Source organism: Atractosteus spatula, chromosome 18, assembly GCF_055471065.1.
Source record: "Atractosteus spatula isolate fAtrSpa1 chromosome 18, fAtrSpa1.hap1, whole genome shotgun sequence".
NCBI lineage: Eukaryota > Metazoa > Chordata > Actinopteri > Semionotiformes > Lepisosteidae > Atractosteus > Atractosteus spatula.
In genome coordinates this window covers 1557989-1580256 of record NC_142723.1, presented here as the reverse complement: position 1 = coordinate 1580256, position 22268 = coordinate 1557989, and the positions used below count along the sequence as shown (strand labels likewise).

Genomic DNA, 22268 nt, shown 5'->3' with positions numbered 1-22268 from the left:
TGGGAGGAAGTGACGCGTCCAGAGCGGAAGGCCGCGTCCACTGCATGCCGGGAGTTGCAGTTCTTGAGGTCGCTTCTTGCGAAATGAAATAGCATTTTTACTGGCACAAGCTGGGCAGGTACAGAATGTTTTTTACAAAACGAAACGAAGGGTCCATTGCACACAGATTTCCTCTCAAAGTAAATGTCGTGTAACTACAGATAAAGCTCGATTTGTTTAGCTACAAAAACCTCTCGCTGGCCCTTGAAAATGAAAGGCAAGGCGGTGTTTTAATTTAAAGAAACATCTGTTTCTAAACAAACCCAGAGCCGGCGACGTTTGAAGTGATCAGCGTCATGGAAACGTCGGAAACCTGCGATCAGCACAAAATATAGATCATCCCCAAGCGCTTTGCAATAAGAGAGCGCAGTACCCACCCGAGCGATGCGCAGCGGACAGACAACACGCCTGATCAGGTGAAGGTGACAGAAGTGGTTTTAGTTAAATTAAGGGGTAGCAAGGTACCAAGCCTGTTCAGATCAGGAGCGGAATTTAGGCTAAATTTACCCGGAGGTTAACACCCCGTTCTGTCCAGGGTGCTGAGGGGATTGAAGATGAGAATTTAAAGTCCCGATATCACGGCTCTTTTCTGAGGCGCGCTGATGAAACGCGCAAACGCTCCGCTAAACTTGGCGACATTAGATCTTTCACTTTTCTTAAACAATTATCCTTCGTTATAGGGGTGGTACGGTGGTTTGCATGGCTGTCTGGCAGCGCTGGATCCCTGGGTTAGTCACCGGGGTGCTGTCTGTGTGGAGTTTGCATGCTCTCCCTGCGTGCGCAAGGATTTCCTCCCACAGTGGAAAGACATGCTGGTTGGCTGGCTAGCTGCTTCTTTGTTTAAAATAATGTTTTATTTAAACACCAGAAATACAAAAAAAAAAGGAGACAGAAATAAACACTTCACAGCCAGAGGAATTCACGACTGTAAAAACTAAAAATTATACTTTTTCCATATTCCCATTGCATGTCTTGCCTTTTGATTCTTTAAATTTCTAATAGCATTTAAATAAAAAAGAATTCAACTTTAAAAGCATGAATAGAGGGAGCAGTATTAGACCATTTACTTTTGTGGATGAAGTATTTAGCCAAAACAATTAACAGATTAATAATAAAAACATATCCTTTATCCAAATCAGATCTAACAGAATATAAAATAACATCAAAATCTTTCAATTTAACAGTTACCTTAACATGTTTAACGATAACGTTTCGCAAATCTATCCAAAACAGTTTTGTTTATATGCAGTTAGCAAACAAATGCAGCAAAGATTCCTTCTCATTATTACAAAATACACATAAGTCATCTTGTTCGTGTTTAAATCTAGAAAGTGTCAATTTAACAGGATAAAATCTATGAACGATCTTAAATGAAATGTCTTTAACTTTATCTGTAAGACAGTATCTAGGCTGGCTAGTTTCTCGGGACAGTGGCCTGTGTCTGCCTGTGTCCTGTATCCCTGCGCCTGTATCCCGTCCAGGGTGTATCCTGCTCTGCGCCCGTCGCTTGCTGGGATAGGCTCCGGCCTCTCCCGTGGCCCTTTGCTAGATAGAGAGGTTAGTTAGGTACAGTAGGAAATGAGTTATGGAAGATTAGGTAACGCAGGCCTGTAAACTACATCACCCAGGGTGCCCCGGGACCGCACCCATGGGCGGGGCTTGAACCTGTAGAAATAAGGCTGTGTTGTTTATGCAGCTGGGTTTTTGTCAGGCAGCCTGGAAACGTCTACGGGGATCGGAGCCTTTTAACAGTAAGAGTCTGTCATTTACGCGTTGAGCCGTTTTGAGTTCCGTTGTTTAACGCGTTTATCGATCGCGAGTTCGTAGCCTTCCGTCGTCTCGTTATTAACTGCCTTTTTAACTTGTCCTTTCATAATCTGCTGAACAGTAGGTAAGCGTGTGATTCCTTAGATAACTAGATATTAAAACAGCTCGGGGTAGGCTTGTACACACCGATTTAAAATCCGGTTATATGTCTTTGCTGTCTACGGAAACCACTCGGGTTTTATTTTTATTTTTTTTTGCACGCTTAGCTGCAATATTTTTTTTCCCATGGCTACTCCGACATCGGAGTCCGGATGCGTGTACAGTTAATCTAAGACGGGAATCACATGCTGAACTAGATCCTTAAATAGCTCGGAACAGAAAACCTGTTTCACACGATTAGTCATTCGAAAGGCTGTGATTGCTCCTTTCCTCATAAACCTTAAAGGAATTCGTTAAAAAACGAACTTCTCGGGAACTTTGGTCACACTGTGGGTTTTACATATTACTTTACGCCCCGACAAGAAGTTTATTTTTTTCGCCGGAAACAAAGTTTCGTCAGAAAGGCTTCTTAAGTTGTGTCACACCTACTGTTAGTCGCCCTTGTAACGATACCTGTCAAGTCAAGCGCGCCCTATTATTACGCTATTTCTAACGAATAAGAAAATAAGTTATAGGTCTAGCTCCTTATTGAGTCCTTAGATCACGGCTTTTGGGGATAAGTTTTGATTAAAGTACCCTTGAGAAGTGAGTTCTGACTTCTGACTTTTCTTCATGCTCGATCAATGAAAATACCTGGTATAATGTTATATAATTAAAAAAAAAAGAATAGGTATCCAGATTGAAATCTGATTTTACACGACTGCTTAAACACAGGCAAGCTATTAGCTAGAACTAATTGAGATTTCAAAAAGTAAGGACTTACAGCTTGATGCCTTGCTATGTAAAAACAATAAAACCTTATTACACTAAGGTATGGACCCCCATTTCCACCTCCTGCTGGTACGATGCACTGTTACAGTGAACGCGACTTGCATCATGGACTGATGAAATACCGAACCAAGCACAGCATTACTAAAATCACATGCACACATATATTTAAACTCCTCTCCACCAGCCGCTTTGGAGCCGTGGTGGCTCAGACGGCAAGGGCGTCTAGCTCCTGACTGGAAGGTCCCGGGTTCAATCCCACGTAGGGACCAGTGAGGTAGCTCTAATTCCTTCCAGACGGCTCCCAGTTCCACTCAGTACAGGGGGTTAATCCTTCTGGGGGTAACAGGCCGGCCAGAGCGTGATGCTGACCACATCACCTCCACCTCCAGTGTCGGATGGTGGAGAAAAATGGTGGCCCCTTGCCCCCCATTCCTCACGGGCCCGTGTGACCTGAAAAGGGACCAACCTACCACCAACCACTTTAGCAAAATTTTAATAATTCGCCACACACAACACCAACCTGGAAAATTGTTATTTCTCCTTTCCAGCACGAGTGGATTATGCTTTTTCGGAGTTGCAAATATTAATCCCAGACGAAGAAATGAAAACATACCGTAGTATTTTGTAAATAGCAATAGCAATTATCAATATGTACATGTACACAAAAGCTCCTAATGCAAAGTCATAAGACAATGATCTGTAACGAGAAACCAAAACACTGTAAACTATGTTTTTTTTTTTAAATGGGTAAGTTGCAATTCTGCAGTCCTAGATTTGGAACCTAGATTTTTTCCGATGGGTAACCTGCCTGTGAATCACACTCCCGTTTATTCTTAGACTGCTTTGTTCGGCCTTTTCGGGGGGGTTTTGGGTCGAACCGAGGCCAGCTGTTCCAGAACGGTTCTGAACAGGTCAGCGCCACGGAGATTCAGGGACGGCGGGTCGCCCGGAGAGAGTTGTTTTGCACAAGCGGACAATGAAGGGGTAGTTCGCTGTCTTGTCATGCTCCATGACAAGTGCATTGCTGTTAACGGGGGTGTCTGGGGACGTAACCTATTGAGTGTCTCGCAGCAAAATAAATTGCCCTAACGTAGTAAGCTTAACGTGAAAATTACTGTAGAATAAACAGGGGGGTTTGCTTCTGAAAGCGTTCAATACGCGACCTAGTTTACCGTGGACTTAAAATTACTATTAGTCGCCATTCTTATGCTTGGCTCTGTAACGTTTGCAAATTGTGTTGATTATTTCTGACCGGATAAGTGACGCCCACTCGGTACCTCCGATCGGTCAGCGCACACGTCTCTTAGAAACCGATGCAAAACCGGTGCCGTCTGACAGTCCTAACGCGGTGGTTTACAGAATTCTACAACAGCCGCCCGGGTCTGGGCCGCACGCCAAGTTCTGACACTTCCGCGAAGGTTGTACCTGAGAAAGGAGAAGTGTACTTGACCTGGGTCAGAAAGTCGTTGATAACATCTGCTTTTCGTTGCTCCTACGTCATAAAAAGGTTATAGTGCTATGGCACGCCAGTGTATAGCCAGTTTAATATTTATTTGCAGCTTGAATGATTTTTGTAACATTTTCTGTTTTTATGCATTCTCGCCATATACTTTGGGAACTGAATCTATAAAAGATGTATACGGTTCGTTTACTTGCTATACATTGGACTGCACATATCTGTATGAAGCAGGATATAATCTAGTGTTACACAAAATGTGTGTTTTAACTCTCCACTACAGCTCTTATGATGATATTAAAATCGGGCACAAGCATAGACAGGACGAAATATTTATTAACAAGAAAAGGAAGTACAACTACTGTATATAGCACACACCTCATACAGATATTTACGATCTGTGGGGTTCCAGAGTCCTATTTACTGCTGACCTAGAGAATTCCTGAATTCAGCTTCTCTAAATACACCACGAAAAACCAGGGCAGGCTGACTAGACAGAACCCACATCCTAAGAAAAATGTTTCTAATCCAGGAGTAAATCTCCCTGTATAAAAAAAGACGGCTGCCCAGTAATGAATGAGAGCTATTTTTCCTATTCTAGCAATGTCTCACTAAAATAGGGGAGAACATTTTTAGCCAGAGAATTCCACAACTTAGGAAATCAGAACTTTCTAAAATAAACAAAGACCACAAGCGCTCTTACGATAATGCTCGAGTTTCCTAGACAGAACCTGGTTCCTAGATGGATTAGAAAAAGGATTTCTCCAATGGCTCAGCTCCTGAAGAAAAGGAGGAGGATGGCTCTTTCTTTGTTGGCTCATATCTCTTTCTTCATCTTCTCATTCTCTTCCCCTGTCTTTATGCTGTGATCAGTTCTCAAGGAGGCTGTCTTAATGACCTCAAAGGGAATGGACCATCACTATTGAATGTTCATTCTTCAGTATGACGGCCTGAATGATTTACAGTTAATTAGCGTAAACCACTTTATCTTTGATTTTCAGGGTGTTTCTCCTTGTTTGCTTGGTACCTGGCCCAAGGACAGCTGGATGGATGCTGTCAGATGATAACCATTGTTCTAAACCTTCTGGGTAAGACCATCGAGTCTTACTAAGATGTTTCCAACTTTTGGTGGAATTCAGCTGACTCCTGCCCTGATCACAATAATATACAAAAAATAGTGCTTAAAATAAAGGCTGCTCTTTGATTGTAGGACAGGTGATTTAGCTTCAGGGCGTCTGTTAGGAATATTTTAGTATTCTCTCAGCACTTAAAGGTTGATATTTAACTACATTATCCATTAGCTGCCTAGGTTCTGTACTGTAGGTGTGTGGAAAGTAATTTATTCCCCTGTGATAGGAAACTTGCTGTCGCCAGGAGATTGTACAAGGCAATGACCCATGTGTGCTGCTTCCTTGTGACTCTGGAAAGGAAGCTGAGGGCACCAGGATGAGTCTCGGGCACTGAGGCCGGCGCATGGAAACAGTCACTCAGGCTAATTCAAGGCAATGACTATTCAGCGCCCAATGTCGCCTTCCGTGTTTTCCGCAGTGTCTCCACGGGGGCGACTTGTGAATCCCGAGTGGAAAGCAACCCTCAGGCACATCGTCGCAGAGACAGACTGTGGGGAAGAATAAAAACCGTAGTACCTATCATTACAGCCTCCACAAGCTGAATACTTCCACATGTCATTTGTACTGGTACTGTAGCGCTTTCCTGAGGTGGGTTAAGAAATTGGTTATGACCAGGGAGACTAAAGTACTAGTTGAGAATAAGTGTTGATTTTAGAGCAGAGGTTGGTTGAAATGAAGGGTATTTGTTCTTTACAGGTGATTTCTGTTGACTCAGTAAGCAAAGCTTTATGTAGACACTGTACAAAATGTGATGTTGATGCTACTGTCACAGTCGTTTCAGTCTCTGAAGTATCATTTCAAAGTACTGTTCAGGCGCCCCTTTTGGAAGTCTGCTGATTATGTTGAGAATGAGATAATTTAAGGTTGCAGTTGTGTTGATTATGTTGTTGGGAATGAGATAATGTAAAGTTCGACACCGTGTGTCTGCCAAGTGGCTTGGATTGGCAGCTCACACCACAGCCTTTCTGTTATGTATAAAGACACAAAGGACATGGGAGACCCTCATGTTGGTATAATGGGGGACTGGAATAGCTGCAGTGTTGATCAAGCTCGTCTGGTGTTTTGTTGCCACCCGATCCAAGACTCCGATCCAACCATTTCTTGAAAGAAACCAGGATATATTTTGCAACATATAAGAATACAAACACATCTAATGTACTGGATATGTTACAAATATATAATATAAAATGACTATAGATAAATAATATTCTAGATATGCAAGCTTTATTTATGCATCTAATGTGTTTTGTAAAATGTGTTCTATATGTATAGCAGAATGTACCATAGGAATTATACGACAAAATTGTCTGCTATGGCAATTTTAGGTGGATAATTTAATGTTTTCACATTAAAAGAGAGTGAGGATACAGAGCTGTACATTACCATCCGTGGGGTAGCGATATTCTTATACTGGCTCGGGTCCGAGTGTGGTGCAGACGTGGTTAATTCTAGGCAGGGTGAAAAGGTGCTGACTGAGGACTAACTAGGCCCTAGCTTCTGTCCTCCAGCTTTGCTCTTCTCTAGCCATTGCGACAAGATAACTGTGGACTGTTTATGGGTTGGTGGGGGGGGGTCACATTATACCTTATACAGTAGATCAGATGCCTTTGTTTAAGTTAGACTAACTGCTGAATACTAGGGGAGCTATGAGGTATCCCTCTCCACCCCCCCCCCCCCCCCCCCTCCGGTGTGCACAGTGGTACAATCCTGTGACTGGGTGGGGATGCCAGCCCATTCCACAACATGTGGGAACAATTCAGTAGCAGGTTCACGTCAGGCAAAACGCCTCCGGGGCCGCCGGCCTCCGTCTGCTCTGTGGGCGATCTGTTTGTTTGTGTGCTTGGAAGAGTGAGGAAGGCAGGGCGCTCGACTCCAGACGGCTGAGTGTTGGGTGTCTCTTTGCCAGCAGGCAGATTTTGCTGTGCCCTGTGTGCTCCGCTGCTCCGCTGGGAGGGGCTGGGAGGGATGAAGTACGTGCGGTGGTGGGAAGTGAGGAGGCGACGGATAATTTGGGATGTGTGGGGGGTACGCATTGTGTTTTTGTGGGCCGAGCAGCTGCAAGGATAGAGAATGAGGTCTCGCCATCTCAGCAGGGTGGGGAAGGGGACCCCTAGACCCCTAGAGGGTTTTTTTTTGGTTTGGTTTTTGGTTCCTCTCCTCTGTTGTCTTCTGGTCTTTTCTGTTCTGTATTCACAACATGTACCGTATGGTCACTTGCGTTGTTAAGCGCCTTGGGGCAACCTTGTTGTGAAAGGCGCTATATAAAAATCAATCGAATTGAATTGAAACGGAGCCCTGCTGTGGCTGGTGTCAGCGTCTCTAACAGAGAAAAGGGGGGGAGCGTTCGGCACTAACGGCACAGCCGAGGGCTGGCGAGCTCCTAGCCCCCTGCTAATCGAGGACATCAGTCTTCCTTAGCGCAGGCAGTGCAAGGGTAGGGCCAGACAGACGCGCTGTGACTGAGCCGTGCTGAGAGCTGCAGCCAGTGTTCAAGGAGGCTTTGTTCATCACCCGACCAAGTCTTTTATTCTTCTTGGCTGCTTTACTGTTGTGGAAAATTACCAGCTGTGGTCGGCCTCGTCCGTTCCTCCCTGCCTGTGCTCGGGTTTTACGATGTTTTTATTTTTTTAGAAGTAATATCCGCCTGGCAGTTGCATAATTTCCTCCAGCCCAGGGGGCGTGCTGCGTTCCGGGATAGCGGAGGGGCGCAGGAGGGTTTATTGCAGTTTCCAGCTCCCAGGTGCTCTGCGTGTCTGTGCAGTCTTTCTGTTTGCGCATTGGTAGGCATGAATGGCTTTGTGCAGAGGCATATTCAGTGTCGGCTTTCTCTTTTCAAGACGGCAAGAGCAATTTGAACCACACCTATCACCTACCTACAGTAATTCCCAGTGGCGCCGCTACCAACAGTAAGCATCTTCTTTCAGCCTCCAGGCCATTTTCCAGCTCTTAAATTGCCAGATCCCCGGGAAGCAAAACCCAGCATCTCCTTTAAAAGGAGATGTAGAACAAGCAGGGCACATGGTTCCTGTCTGCTGCACAAGCTGTCTCTGTCGCCTTTAATCTTAAAGGGCAAGTGTGGAGCTGGAGTGTTCCGCCAGCTGGAGACTTGCTCCAGAGCAGAAGGGTGCTCTGGGTGGCTTCAGCCTAGGGAGCTGCAGCTCATTCAGCCCTGAGCTGTGGCACCCGAGGCTGTGCTTTAAATAACACAGGAGCGTCTCGGGCCATCCGACTGAAGAAGGGTGAACAATACGTATCGGCTGTTCAGTAACAGTCTCAGCACTCCCTTTTCCCTCTTCCACAGGCATGCATTGTGGCCATTTTACCTTTCTGTTTACCGGGCATGACGATGAAATACTTTCTCTACTCGAGTGCTGTTGAGATCACGCCTTTTCAGCCTTGTGTAATTCTTGTAGGGCAGCTGATTTGCGCTTTGCAGGCCCGGGTTGCAGTAAGTGTTGAACGTTATGGCTGCCTGCGCACTTTTGATAGTTCCTGTTGAACTTGATAAAGAACATCGTAAAAAAGGGGAGGCACTGTACTTAAAATAGTTGAGCTTGGGAAAATGTGGGTATTGGGAGAAACAGACATTTTTATTACACGATTATAGATCAAAATACTGTGACATTACGCAGAGATCATACAGCCTGAATGCAGAGGGCTCAGTAGCAGAGTCTGTGCAGACTTGATTTGGTCTTTACTCATGACCCTAATGATGGGAGATAACACCAGGAGATGCAGTAGTTGGTCACAACCAGGTTGTAAAACTGTCCGTCATCAACAGCAGTCAGTAAATCGGTGAGATCTACACACATTCCTGCCTGATCATTCGCCTTACCAGGCCTCAGCTGGAGTAGAAGCTTGTTGTGTTACAGACCTTTGGTTTATACTCGGCTGTATGCGACTGTAGTGATTCCTGGATCAGTTTGTTCAGGCTCTGTCCTGCAAATTTCTGATCTGAAGTTTTCCTTTTTGTGTGTTTCTCATTTGACGACATCTAAAAGACACCAGAGTGCAGTTCCCCTGCTTCAGCTTTCTGTCTGGCACCGGGATCGGGTCCTGTCTTCCTCACAGGCTGTATTTCGACCCTGATATGGAGAACGGTCTCATGTTTTTCTTCCTGTGTGCAGGGCTGCTTTCTTTCACACTTGCCACGGCTGACCTGCCACGGCCTGGAATTAATCCCCACCTCGCTCAGCTGGCGGCTGTTCCGAGGTGAGTCACAGGGCTGTCTGTGCCATTTGCCCCGCAGGTGTAGGATACTACACCACCTGACCTGAAATTACACACAGATCCCACAGAGATAATCACCCCTTTGCTGTTTTGCTCCCTGAGGACAACACGCTGGCTGATCCGAGCATGGCTGTGTTCTGGAGTACACAGTAGCTGCACGCTTTAAACCGCAGACACTCTGAAGTGCTTCCTGGTGTAAGGAGGAATATGAAGTGTGATTTCTGCTCTGGCGTCCGTGTGGCGTCTTCAAGGTGTCTGGAGGTCATGTGCAAACACAGTTGCGTCCTGCAGAAGTGGTGCAGGACCTTTACCATTTCTTCCCCACTGGGAGATATGGGCATGCACACCTTTACACCTGATGTGCCTAGGAATCGTACACAGGGACCAGCAAGGAGGGGTAATGAGGAGACTTTTTCGTGACCATCTTCGCAGTTCAAGGGAGACCACATCCAGTGGAGAGCAGCCGAGCTGCACACAGGCTGGTCAGGGCTTGGGAGGGGGCTGGTTTGGCTCTGGATCACAGGACTGAATATTAAAATATTAAAATGAAAAAATAGGGCCATCAGATCCCAAAGACACTTTTATACGTACAGTAGTATTTGTATTCTTATATACCACTAATGCAGCGGTTTGTCACAAGAAGGAAAATGTGTATATCCAATTCCCAAAGCTGGCTGTGCCTCTGAAGGTGAGGCGTCCTGTACTGTAAGTCCAGCATTTCTGAAGGAGCTCCTGGAATGCAGCTGGGATATGGTACTTAAAAACCTTCTCAATTACTCCAGGCGTTCTTATATCTCTGTTGAAGCTTTGCTTTGAAAAGCTTTGCTTTTTCTGTGTTCTCTTTGCCCCTGTTCTCAGTAATCACGTCAAGCTGCTGTTTCCGCACGCGAGGCTGAGACCTGCAGGGGGCAGCAGACGGAGCTGTACTCCCGAGTGCCTGGCTCTTCCCCGGACGCCCTGCGCAGCTCCTGCGGCTGTGATGCGCTGAGAAGATGTCGGACAGCGCCAGCAGCGTGGCCGAGGCTCAGCCCCTGAAGGAGGAGGAGAGGGAGGGCCCGCCGGCCCCCCAGAAGAAGCAGGGGGGCTGCCGGGGCGGCTCGGGCCTCTCGCGCCTGTCCCACTGGCGCACGGCTGCCTTCTTCCTCTCACTCTTCCTCTGCCTCACCATCGTCTTCGCCTTCTCCTTCATCATCCCCTGCCCCGTGCGGGCCGTCTCGCTCCGCACCTGGAACAGGACCTTCGCCGACGCTGGTGAGCCGCGAGGACAGCGCGCGCCTGCGTGCGTGTGCGAGGGCGTGTGCGAGGGCGTGTGCGAGGGCGTGTGCGAGGGCGTGGGCGTGGGCGTGGGCGTGGGCGTGGGCGTGGGCGTGGGCGTGGGCGAGGGCGAGGGCGAGGGCGAGTGCGGATCGCTGATGCTCCAGCAGTGGATTTCTGCTGGTTGGCATTTTGTGTTGAAAGTGTGCTTGTCCACGCCTGTTGTCTCCGTCCTGGTCGTGCATCCCTCAGGTTCCACAGGGGTGTTTAACTGTATCAAAGATCAAGTGAGCCTAATTGACTAATTAGGCCACTGATTGGTTCAGTGAGGTCAACATGGCCTGCTGGGACTGAAAGGCTACTCACTGTTGCTCTCCAGAACCGAGCTTAGGTGCTGGTGATTTATGAGAGCCACAGTCTGCTCATGTCATCTTGAGTAGCTTTCTGTGCAAAAGGGGCTTCTATGTGTTGTTCTCTGTCTGAAATGCATCTTTTTTGCCTTAAAAAGGAGCGTACAACTTTCTGGCAATAATGGATGTCAACAGAGACAAAGTTATGGATGTGGTTTTTGCCTACAAGGACTCGACTGGCAGCCTGAATACAACGTGCAGCGATAAGAGTAAGAAAAAAACCCCTTCTCTCTCTCTCTGTGAATGTACAACGCAAAACGAGTTGTTTGGATTGGAGCGCTTGCTTAGAAAGAGACAGGTTATTTCCGATGTGAGAATGTAGCGAGAGAGGACGCGCAGCGCGTGAGCAGCCGCTGTGTTTGCAGTAGAATTGTTTAGAACTCTAGACAATAGAATTGTTCCCACAGCAGTAGACTCACCGGGGGCCTCCCAGTGCATCAGCAATGTCAGTAAACAGGTGTGTCTGTCTCTGGGTTATTGCAAAAAAAAAGTACAGTTAAAGGTCAGAAAATCAGTAAGCTGTCTTGCCCCCTTTACAAAGTCAGCAGTCATGTGATTCTCCAACGGATAGAGTATCCCTGTGCCTTCTCTGTGCACTGCGAGACCCCAGAATGGAGAGGGCCCGGGTTACTCCGAGCCCAGTACTGCGAGACCCTGTGCTAGAGCCTGGCTCACCCAGCCACACCGAACCAATGCCAGGTGTGGAACAGGAGCTGTGGGAAATATCAGTTTCCTCATTTCGCCTCCAAGCTAGTGCCTTCAGCAGGGCGATCGCTAGCCGTGTCAGCTGAGCGGCCACATGGCGGCTTATTTTCTCCTTAACTCACCGATGTGCCCGCTTCCAGACAGCACGCTGTCCCTGACCTGTGTTCTGACCGCTGCTCCCATGGTCCTTGTGTGTGTGTGTGTTGCAGATCTGTCCTCCCCTTGCGTGTTCTTGGCCGCGGCGTCGGGGACAAACGGCAGCCCGCTGTGGGAGCTCCCCCTGGAGGCGGAGCTGCGGTGGGCGCAGTGTGGCGTGGGGGGGCTGGGGGGGCTGGACACGGCAGGCTGCCTGGTTTCGCACTCCAGCTTCCTGACGGCCATCGACCAGCACCGAGGTAGGGCGCCTGGGCTGCGCTGAGGTCCGCACGAGCAAGGGGGTTTCTCACCCCTCCTGCCGAGTCAAACACTGGACAGCGATGTAAAAGGTTCCTTTTATTTGTCTGGATCAGCTGCTGTCCCTTTCAGTGTAATGTGAGCAGACTGAAACCACACAACCTGCTGATTATGTGACAAGATTATTTTGCTTTTAACTTTGTATCGCGAGCGACCTGCTGATCTCGCCTCCGGTTCAGTCATTTCTGTCCTGCGGCACGTTCCTGCGCTGCCTTAAATGTGCCCTCGAATTTTTACTGCCGTGCGCCGTTTTCAGTGGGGGGGGGTAATAATAATAATAATAAAATAATAATAATAAAGGGTAATAATTTCAGACGCGTCTTTACGCAAAGAGTCCGTGGGGGAGTGTGGAACCAGCTGCCCAGCAGGGTGGTTGAAGTTTCCTCTGGATCCATTTGAGAATCAGCCGTTTGTCGAAGTAGCTAATTAATCCCAGGATCTCAGTGGGAAGGGATTTCCCACTGTGTGCCACTAGAGGTCCCTCTAACTGTCCCCTCTCTAGCTAATTCCGCGAGAGAATGTGTATTAGCACCACAACTGCGAGTGACTACACATGGGCTCTCTACCTCAGCCAGAGGGGCCGAGCCTCCGCCGGTGAAAAGGCAGCCAGAACACCACACTGTTACACTACTAGCTGCCCCACAGGCCAGAGGGGCCCCTCGCTTGTAACCTTCGTTTGTGTTCCTAATAAAACCGATGTGAGGGAAGCTCACTGTCCATCGGCATCCGTCTGATTTGTGAGAATAAAGTCAGGAGGACAGACGAGAAGCCTTCTCCTGGCAGCTGTTACCGTCCGTCTTCAGGGCGCGGAGTGTCCGGGCAGCAGCTCTGAGGCTCAGAGGGGCCGCGTGTGGAGCAGTGAGCTGCAGGGCAGTGCTGGGGAGGGACGTGTGGCAGGACGACGCTGTGATGCTGTGTGTTTCTGCTCTCAAGGACAGGTGTTGTGGACCGTGCCCGGGCCTCCAGAGCTGGACCTCCAGCTCCCGGTTCTGACTGCTCCGGACTTGGATGGGGACGCGATGCAGGACGTGGTCCTGATCGGAGTGACCCAAAACATGGTAATGAAATCGAAGAGGGAGGGGATTGGCGAGGGCCAGGAATGAGAGACCAGCAGCTGCTGGGTCCCTCCCTCCTGTTGCTGAAAAGAAGCACGTGGTACTGATAGTGGCAAGATTAGCATCCATAGAACAACCGGGCCGGGTCGACACTGTGATAACGTGATCGGTTCTGTTTGCTCAGGGCTCTGATGCCCCAGCCAGGGTCTGCAGGTGTCCAATTCAACTGAGCTCTCAGTTACCCGACTCTGTTCTTCCCGAATGGAACCTGTTTAATTGATTTTGGTCCTATGGTGTTGGACCTGCGGAGTCTTGCAGTTAGTGTGAAATCTCCAGCTGTGTCACAGGTGAAAGCATGACAGCTGGGGCAACTAGAGTAAGATACTGGGGCTCATGGGGCCCCTGTGAGCAGGGCTGGGGTGTCCTACCTGAATTGGACTGACCAGGAGCACGAGTAAAGCCTGGGCACCTCCTGCGGGCGGAGCGATCGTGCTCTCCCCTGTGTGCTGTGTGTCCGGTCTCCAGCTGCCGAGACCTTCTCCTGATTCTCCCTTTCCTTTCTGTGCCCCCGCAGACGAAGGCCATCATTCTGTCGGGTAAAACAGGCAGTGGGATGGGCGCGGAGGTGGTCCTGGAACAGGAAGCAGTATCGGGACACCTCCTACACACGACAGAACGGGACGCCCCCTACGTGCTTCTCCAGACCGGTGAGCACCCTCCTGCGGGGCTGGACTAGTGGCACAGTCATGAGGATCTTGTCACGCCAGCCTTCCTGTTCTCAAACTGAAAAATAAAGCATACCTCGTGTCTGATGATTAAATAAACCACGACCTGGCAGGTATTGATTTAAGGAACAAACACCTTTTGTTTAGGGTTTTTGTATTAGTGTAATGTGTCACCTATTTCACCCCCTGCCAAAGCTTAGTAGAAAAAAAAGCTTTGCTCGTGGTGATCAGTTAAACAATAACCGAGTTATCGCAGGCAAGATGAGTTCTCTCGGCATGATTCCGTGATGCTTTCTGACCTTATCGCATGACTGTTTGCTCCCCCGCTCCCTGTGCTGTGTGATAGGATCTGGGGTGCAGGGGTACGCGCTGAGGACCATCGCCGCCCAGGCGGAGAAGGGCAGCGAGACGAGGCTGAAGACGGACTCGCAGTGGGAGGCCAAGGCCGGCCCAGGGGGGCGTGTGCCCGTGTACAGGTAAGGTACCAGCCAGCACCGAGGCAGGCTTTCTCCAGAACGCTATTTTCCTGTGTGTAGCGGCATGAAAGGGGCACATGAAGGCTGTCTTTGCCCTGATTTATTTGTGTTCTAGTTTCTTTGCCTGCAAAACCTAATACCGTTGTGTTCAAAAGAAAAGGTGTATGCCAGCATGAGGCCACTGCTTCCTCTTAGATGAAAGAAAGAGAGCAGTAGGATCAAAGCGAACATGACTGGATTGATCTGGGACGCGGTGATTTGAGAATGCAGTCACTGAAGTGCTAACCTGCATCGGAGCTCGTCTCCCACACCCGTTCTGGGGGAGGGGAAATTTCCGAAGCCTCCCTGTACACTGAGCAGCCATTAACAGGCAAAGTGTTGGATGGCGGAGCATGCTGCTCTATGCATCCTGCTGAGCGGCTCGACACTGCCCCCTGCAGGTCCAGCTCGGTGCGCTACCTCACGAAGGCGGCGCAGAGGAGTGGGGTCCCGCACTTGCTGCTGGTGACCGCGGAGCAGACCAGGATGATCCACGGACAGAGCCTGGAGACGCAGTGGACGGTCAACGCCAGCGGCGTGCTGAGGTAGGTGCAGCGTGTGGAACTGGGGAGCCTCTGCTGTTTTACCCCACCCTCTGCCATGCCTGCGCTGGTGCATCGCTGCACCGAAGCCACAAACAAGGACACTAGAGCGCCAAGAATGCCCTTTGCACTCGGGTGGAGAATATCAGCACTGCACCACCCACTTGGAGGCCAGGGAGCAAGCCTACCCTCGCAGGGAGCTGTTAGTGACACAAGCCTGGCATGTCAGGGCACTGTGGGGTGGGGAAGGGCTTCACTGCGGGCAGCTGTGTGGAGCACTGGTCAGGGTCCTGGACTCATAACTGGAGGGTTGTGGGCTCGGCTCCCAGGTGAGACACTGCTGTTGTACCCCTGAGCAAGAATGTGAACCTGAACTGCTCTAGTAAGATACACAGCTGTGTAAACGCATGGATATGTAATCCTCTTTATAGGTTACTCAGCCAAACACTGTAGGTGAGTAATTAGTAACTAGAAAGTCCGTCCAGCTGGGCACCATGCTGGGGCTTGGCCACATCGCCTCTGTGAGGGAGTCTCGCATTCATCAGAACAAAATTTTCTGCGTCTGCCCCTCTGGATTTCCAGTTTACACATTCCTTTTCTTTTCCCACGTTTCCTTTTTCTAGTGAACCATCTTTTGGATACTTCAGCCGTGAAAGCAGGGATGAGACCCCTGATGTGGTGATTGAAGCGGACGTTGGCCACGGCATGAAGAAGGTCAGTGACGGAACGAGACGGAATTAGGCGAGGCGATTTGCAAGTCATGCTGAACAGACGTGAACCCGACGGCGCGGGCAGAGCACCTCTTTCGATATCTGCTGGCGAGCTGTGGTATTGCAACCCCTTCCCCCACCCCCTCAGCGCTGCTGGCCTCACCACGGGCCTGTCTCCACCCCTGCCTGTTAAAAATATCCACGCCCAGGCTCTCTGGCTATGTCTGTGGCATGTGATTCTCTGCCAGCTTTTTTTCCCATAAAAGGGATTTTTTTTGTTGTTATTTGAGCCCTTTTTTTTGTCGTCTTGTTAGGTTATTTTTGTCATAACAAATACACTTATATTAGAAGAAAAACGGGAGTCAGTGTGATGAGCTTTCAGACCGTGGAAAGTCTAAATAGCTTGGAGAAGACACGACAAAGAGACTTCTGGGGCTCTTGTGAGCGAGGTGTGGATCGTGCAGCTGCGGTGTCCTCTGTAAGGACCTGCGTGCCTCGTGCTTGTCCGGGCTGAGGGTCCAGCTGCCGGGCGTGTTCGTGTGTTGTGTGTTCTAGGTCCTGATCCTGGACGGGAGTTCAGGGGCTGTGCTGTGGGAAGAGACGATGGCTCACTGGGCCGGCAGCCCCAGACCAGCCTCCGTCAACACTCTCAGCTACAACTCAGTGTTCGTGTTCTGGGGAGCCGCGGCCTTGGAGAACAGCACCTCTGTGAGTACAGCAACCTGGGCGAGGTGCCGCACGACGCCCCCCCCCCCCCCCCACTCTGCAGCGGGCAGTAAAAACTGACCACTTCCACTTATATAAGAGAGGCCTTCTTTAAGCCCACCCACAAGCTCATCCGGATTCTGCTAGGTGGGCCGAGATGAGTCTTAAAAACAAGCCTGTGTGTGAAGCAAGTGGCGGAAAGGACTTCAGCAGCACGGCAGACGGCTTGTCCCAGACGCCAGCCGCCCTGTGTGTAGAACAGTCGTGTCCTGGTCGGAGCGGCTTCCCAAAGGAAGCGTGTCGGCTTCGGCACCTCGACTGGGTGGCTTGTGCCGAGGTCAGGGCGCCGCAGGGTCTCTTGGCTCGAAGATCCCTTCCCGGAATCTGCTTCCGGTGCGGAACCCGCGTCTCGTTTGCTTTCTGGAAGGGAGCCCCGCCCGCAGTGCTCCACCAGCCGGGAGCTCATTCTCCGCAGGTGGGCGTGGGCGTCCGTGCCGAGGTCTGCCCTCTCTCGCCGGGCGCAGCGCGTCCCGGAACACGACAGCCTCCTTCTTCGGCCCTTGTCTTTCTCTCTCTCTCTCTCTCATTCTCACTGTTCACGCTGTGCTCCGATTCTTTCATCCGACAGGCATCCCCGAAGGAACGCTTCACGTACATGCTACACCCTTCCCACCCCGACGCGCTCTTGGAGAAGAGCAGCACCTCTGACCCCATCGCGGCCTTCAAGGGTAGGTGTGCCTCCTGGACCTCTCTCTGCGGTCCACCTGGCAGCTGCAGATCCAGGCTCAGTTCGTGAGATTTCCCACACACACCCAGCACACCCAGCACTCCGGCTCCTCAGCTGAGCAGGGAGGCAGTGAAGGGTTTTGCGAAGGTAGAGCAGTCAAAGGGTTAAGTGGACTATGTGGTACAAATGAATGTCTTGTGTGGGAGAGAATAGAGGAGACGTGTAAGAGGCCAGATGGCAGGAATAAGTGTTCTGGAGTATCAAAACATTAGATGGAGACCAAGGCCAGAGAAACTGGAGAATTACTGAATGCGTGCCTTATCACCCTGAGAAACGTCGCCTGACTCGTATATAAGCTGCTAAAAGGCCCATTCAGTACCTCTCTCCTGCAGTGGCTCCCATGGGTTGTAAACCTGTTAGGTATGAAGACGGCTCTACTGGGTACTGATCTGTCCAGTCGAAGCCTGGAGGGTGAAAGCCAGCTGAGCTGTCTTTGAAACAGCTGCTGTAAATCAATCCGGATTCGTTCCGTATTCCGATTGTCCCGAGAGTCATCCTTTCACAGTACGTCTACATGTAGTCCCAGAGGTCGTTGCATTGTCTTAACCAATCCTAGACAGCCTTTAGTCTCCCGTCCCCCATTCATCTGCAGTCCTTAGAATACGCCCGATACTGAATTCTACTGCCAGTTTGTTTCCTGCGATGGCACGGACAGGACTTGCCCTGGTTGCACGCTCCCAGACCAACCGCTTTCCTAACCCGCGATCCCTGGCGCCCCCTGTCCCGGGACGCCTGTGGCTTGGGCTCGTTTCAGTGGCGCTGTTCGAGAAGGGCCGGCACGCCTGCTTGGTGATGCTGACGGGGCCGGAGGGGCAGGGCGAGGTGACGCTGGCCAAGCGCAAGCTGAAGGACGACGTCCCGGAGAGCCGGGTGCTCTGGCTGCACGGGGGCGGCGGTCCCAGCAGAGACCAGGAAGTCCGGGATTTCTTCAACAACCTGCGCTTCAAGCAAGACAACTGATGAGGAGCGCCCATCGCTACCGGGGCCGTCCGAAACACGCCGACAGCCCCTGTCGGAGCCGGGGGAGCCTGCCGATGAGCCAGGCGCAGGTCGCGGGACTTCCCAGTGTCCCCTGATCACAGAGGGCGATGATGTTCAGCTGCCGGGAGCGGCTTTCAATTAATGCTGATTCTTCCTGTCTTCTAGTGAGCTGCAGACGTTTTAAAAGCTACACGGGCTACTGTACATTTTTTCTTTATACTGTGTTGTGGACAGGGCAGTGGGCCATCTTGGATCTAAAGAGCACAAACGCTGATGGCCGCCGCAAGTCCAGATCTTTGCGGTGGGTTGCGGTGTTTGGAAGTGTGGATATTCTATCCGAGGTGTTGGAAAGGAAACTTTGTAGGAGAAGCACTTGGGGGGGGAAAAAAACTAATACCAAAGAAAATTTACCAGCAGAACAAGTTAATCCACTGATTTGCTGATCGGTTGGAGTCTTTTTTTTTTCAGAACCACAAAGGACTTTTCCTTGGCGATCCTTTTACCTTCATGTTTTTTTCTCTTGAATTTGGATCAAAAAGCTCCATTGTTTCTAGAGGGAGAGAAATATTCTGCAGTGCTGTTTTCTTGTTGTGTGTGTGTGTGTGTGTGTTTTGATTGGAGGGGCTGCAGGGGTTTCGTGTGTATGTGCGTGTTGTCTTGGTTTGGCAGACGTACAACCCAGAAACTTGGTGAGGGTGAGGAGCGCTTGGGGTCACTCTCGGCATGTCTCCTTGCTTCCTGATTCTCCACCCCTGTACCCTGTCAACCAGTCTCTTTCAGACCTGCGTCACTCCAACAGGAATAATCCCAGCGTGGACCACAGGACATACTGAATGCTATACGCTGCTTACGGTGTAATCAGTCTAACTGTGATTTGTATGGCTGTCTGTACATTAATACAGTACAAAGCTATGAAAATGAAGCAATCTATAAATATTATCTTTGTGCAATACCAAAAAGCTATCAAACAATAAGGATGATGCACAAACTAGCAAAGCCCCCAACGGATGGGGAATGTGTACTTTTGAAGAAGCAGCGATTGCCTCACAACAGGTTTTAACTGCGTTCCAGAACTGGTTTAGAGAGTACTAGTATGTAAATCCATTGGCTGGGAGTTCTGGAAATGCTGGATGGTTAGAAGAGGAAATGGGACAAATGTTGAGCTGTTAGAAATGCGTAGGGCTGCAGCTGAGATGTTGATATGAGACACGTAGAGCTCTAGGGATGACCAATCTTCACGCTGTCCTGCTGGCCTCAGACTGTTCTCTGAGCACGGTTCCACTGCATGGCTGTTTGCTGTTATTTATTTTGACATAATGGTTCTGTAAAAGTTTAGAATTTGTTGTAGTCAAGCTGTTGTTTACTTGATTCAATGAGCAATATAAATACAGATTTTCAAAGCTGGATTGCTTTAAAATGCATTTAGTTTGTTTCTGAAAATGTCAATATATTGAGTTTCAAAGATGTAGTGGTGTGTAGACTCTGAAAGAGACCAGATGGGGGAATCATATACTGTAAAATTCTATTTCTGTTTTTTTTTGCCCCTCTGAAATTGAGAGAAATATTTGTTCTAATAAATTTGAAAAGGGCTTTTTAAAGAGGTGCATCTGCAGTATGTGGCTTGGATGTTATTTCTTTTGTGCTGATGCTTAAAAGTTTTTGTCTAAATATCTCAACTGCACAGTGTCGAATTCCAGAGGAACAGTCCCTTTCCGGGCCCATCCAGGACTCAGGGGCAGGGTGAATGGTGATGGCTGACCAGCGAACATCAACACTTTGAAGAGTGATTTGTTTTGTACATGTACATGCACCCATTTTCTAACCACTTCTTCCAATTCAGGGTCGAGCAGGCAGTAAGTACAAGGCACGGTACGCCCTGGGTGGGACGCCAGTCCATCAATGGGCACACACAGACATGCTCACCTGAAGGGCCAATTTTCCCAGATGCCAGTTAACCTACCAGAAAGATTTTGGACCCCCAACCCCATGCAGATAGTACCCCAGGTCTGGAAATGACCCAGTGCTGCGAGGCAGCAATACTTACCACTGTACCAATCTTGTACTGTACAGTGCTTTAAAAACAATGCATCTCCGATCTATACATCTGGCACAGGACACTGAATAGGAGAACACTGCATTCTAGAATGCCATTATCCACTCTTTTTCTCCCTCTGCAAATTATCCCAATCTGTAAGGCATTATATTAAAAATTCATAATACTAGAGACCATTGAGGGCAGCATTTTGAACATAAAACCAATAGTTCGATTGATTTTCAGAAAGTAGAATACTGCAGAAAACTGTTGTAATTCAGACAGCCAGTTATTCTCGGCATTTACACTGACCTGGTTCTCAGAACATTTTGTTGTACCTACGAAGTCGGACTCTTTGGTTGCTACAGCTGATGAGCCTTTTAGCAACACGGAATTGAGCTTCAGTACTGTGTAGGAATCCGACACGGTACTGATCAGTGCTTCTTCTGCTGTGCCTTGAATCGAAGGCAATGATAATTCAGGTTGCATATTTGACTTATTTCCTTAGTTATTTGTACCTATATGTAAAGGCTTTGCAGGGTGTTTAAATACAGGTGAATGTTTTTATGAATTTTGAAATAAATCTTAATTTAAGACTTACTGCTTCTATTTTTTTTCCTCCTTCTCATTTGACTTTTTTTAATTGGTTAATATATTTTTTTTAGTGCAACGCTTGTGTTGTATATTTAATCTTCATATACAGTATATAACTCCTTTCGATCCTGAGCGAGTCACCCCAAGTTCCTTTACAACACAGTATAACACAGTTCAGGAGGCAGGAGGCACACAGTTCAAGAGCAGGGCGATCAAGGACCTGCTTGAGAGTCTTGTGCGACTCGTACTAAGACTCCTCCTCATGTAGAACACAGACCAGCAGACAGATCAATCATGTTGTAATAAAGGGTTTCGTTACACAATGATCTTACAAAGTGTTTTCAGACAGGAGCTGTATCCTGTTAGAGCTGAAATGAGAAGGTGGGTGCTTATCAATTGTACACAGAAGTTCAGACAATAATCAATACAGGATTAATTGCAAAAGGATTAATACAGCCTTCAGTAAATGTGCAGAACGAGAGAGAGTTAAACTGGTCAGGGCCTGAAAGTTACAGCTGGAAAGTGACAGATCTCTGATCCAGATAGATCAATGGACACACGTGTGACAGGCAGGGACACATTTCTGCAGGAACTTGTGAAATAGGTTTAGACAAAATGTTCTGGACTGTGGCAGCAAAACACAGTTAACAGAATAGTGGCTGAAAGACTTAAACTGCTGTGGAAAACAAGTTTTTTTTTTCCAGCTGTAGAGCAAGTGTGTCAGAACCAGCAGGTTATTGAGGAAGAATTAAAACTGATCTAAAGACAAAGAGAAGAACACAGAAACTGCCCTTTGCGTAAGACATCTATGATGAGAACATGATTTCAGTCAGTACATTCAAAGTTGGTGAGAATGTCTGTCTGAGACCGGAGTCTGTTGTGTCACTGAGGCTCGGGGCCAGGAGCTGGACTGGTTACAGATGAGAATACAGTGGAATACAACTGGAAACTGAAAAGGGCTCCATTAGAACAGCTCTTCATAGACACGTGTAGCAATGTCTCCGCCTGGCGGCCACACCGTGAAATGTCACCGTGAAAACTTGCTTTTCGCATTGCTGCTAGAACTTTAAAAACCGACGTGTTAAGCTAATTTAGAGGCTCTTAAATTGTTTAATCTTTTGTCATTCAAATAATTATCCTAGAATTTGTGTATGAGATGAATATATGATAACGTTAAAGACGCTAGTCTTTAGGAGTTTTTCTTGTAAAAAAGTGATTAATATATTTAGGAATCAAAACTATTATTGT

General features: G+C 48.6%; 1 protein-coding gene across 4 annotated transcripts; it reads left to right on the top strand.

Moving 5' to 3' along the window:
- The first annotated feature begins 1682 nt into the window (after positions 1–1682).
- fam234a (family with sequence similarity 234 member A) lies at positions 1683–21026 on the top strand. 4 transcript variants are annotated; one of them, XM_088936239.1, is made up of 14 exons: positions 1720–1790; positions 5194–5280; positions 9450–9534; positions 10411–10803; positions 11315–11425; positions 12131–12316; positions 13308–13432; positions 14004–14136; positions 14501–14630; positions 15071–15214; positions 15835–15925; positions 16477–16629; positions 17255–17354; positions 18168–21026. In XM_088936239.1, exons 4-14 carry the CDS (start codon positions 10545–10547, stop codon positions 18371–18373), a joined length of 1638 nt encoding a protein of 545 aa, XP_088792365.1. In that variant the 5' UTR covers positions 1720–1790; positions 5194–5280; positions 9450–9534; positions 10411–10544; the 3' UTR covers positions 18374–21026. The 4 variants fall into 4 exon arrangements, with proteins under 4 accessions (XP_088792366.1, XP_088792364.1, XP_088792365.1 ...); XM_088936238.1 differs by lacking the exon at positions 5194–5280 and having other exon boundaries at positions 1700–1790; XM_088936241.1 differs by lacking the exon at positions 9450–9534.
- The last annotated feature ends 1242 nt before the right edge of the window (positions 21027–22268 follow it).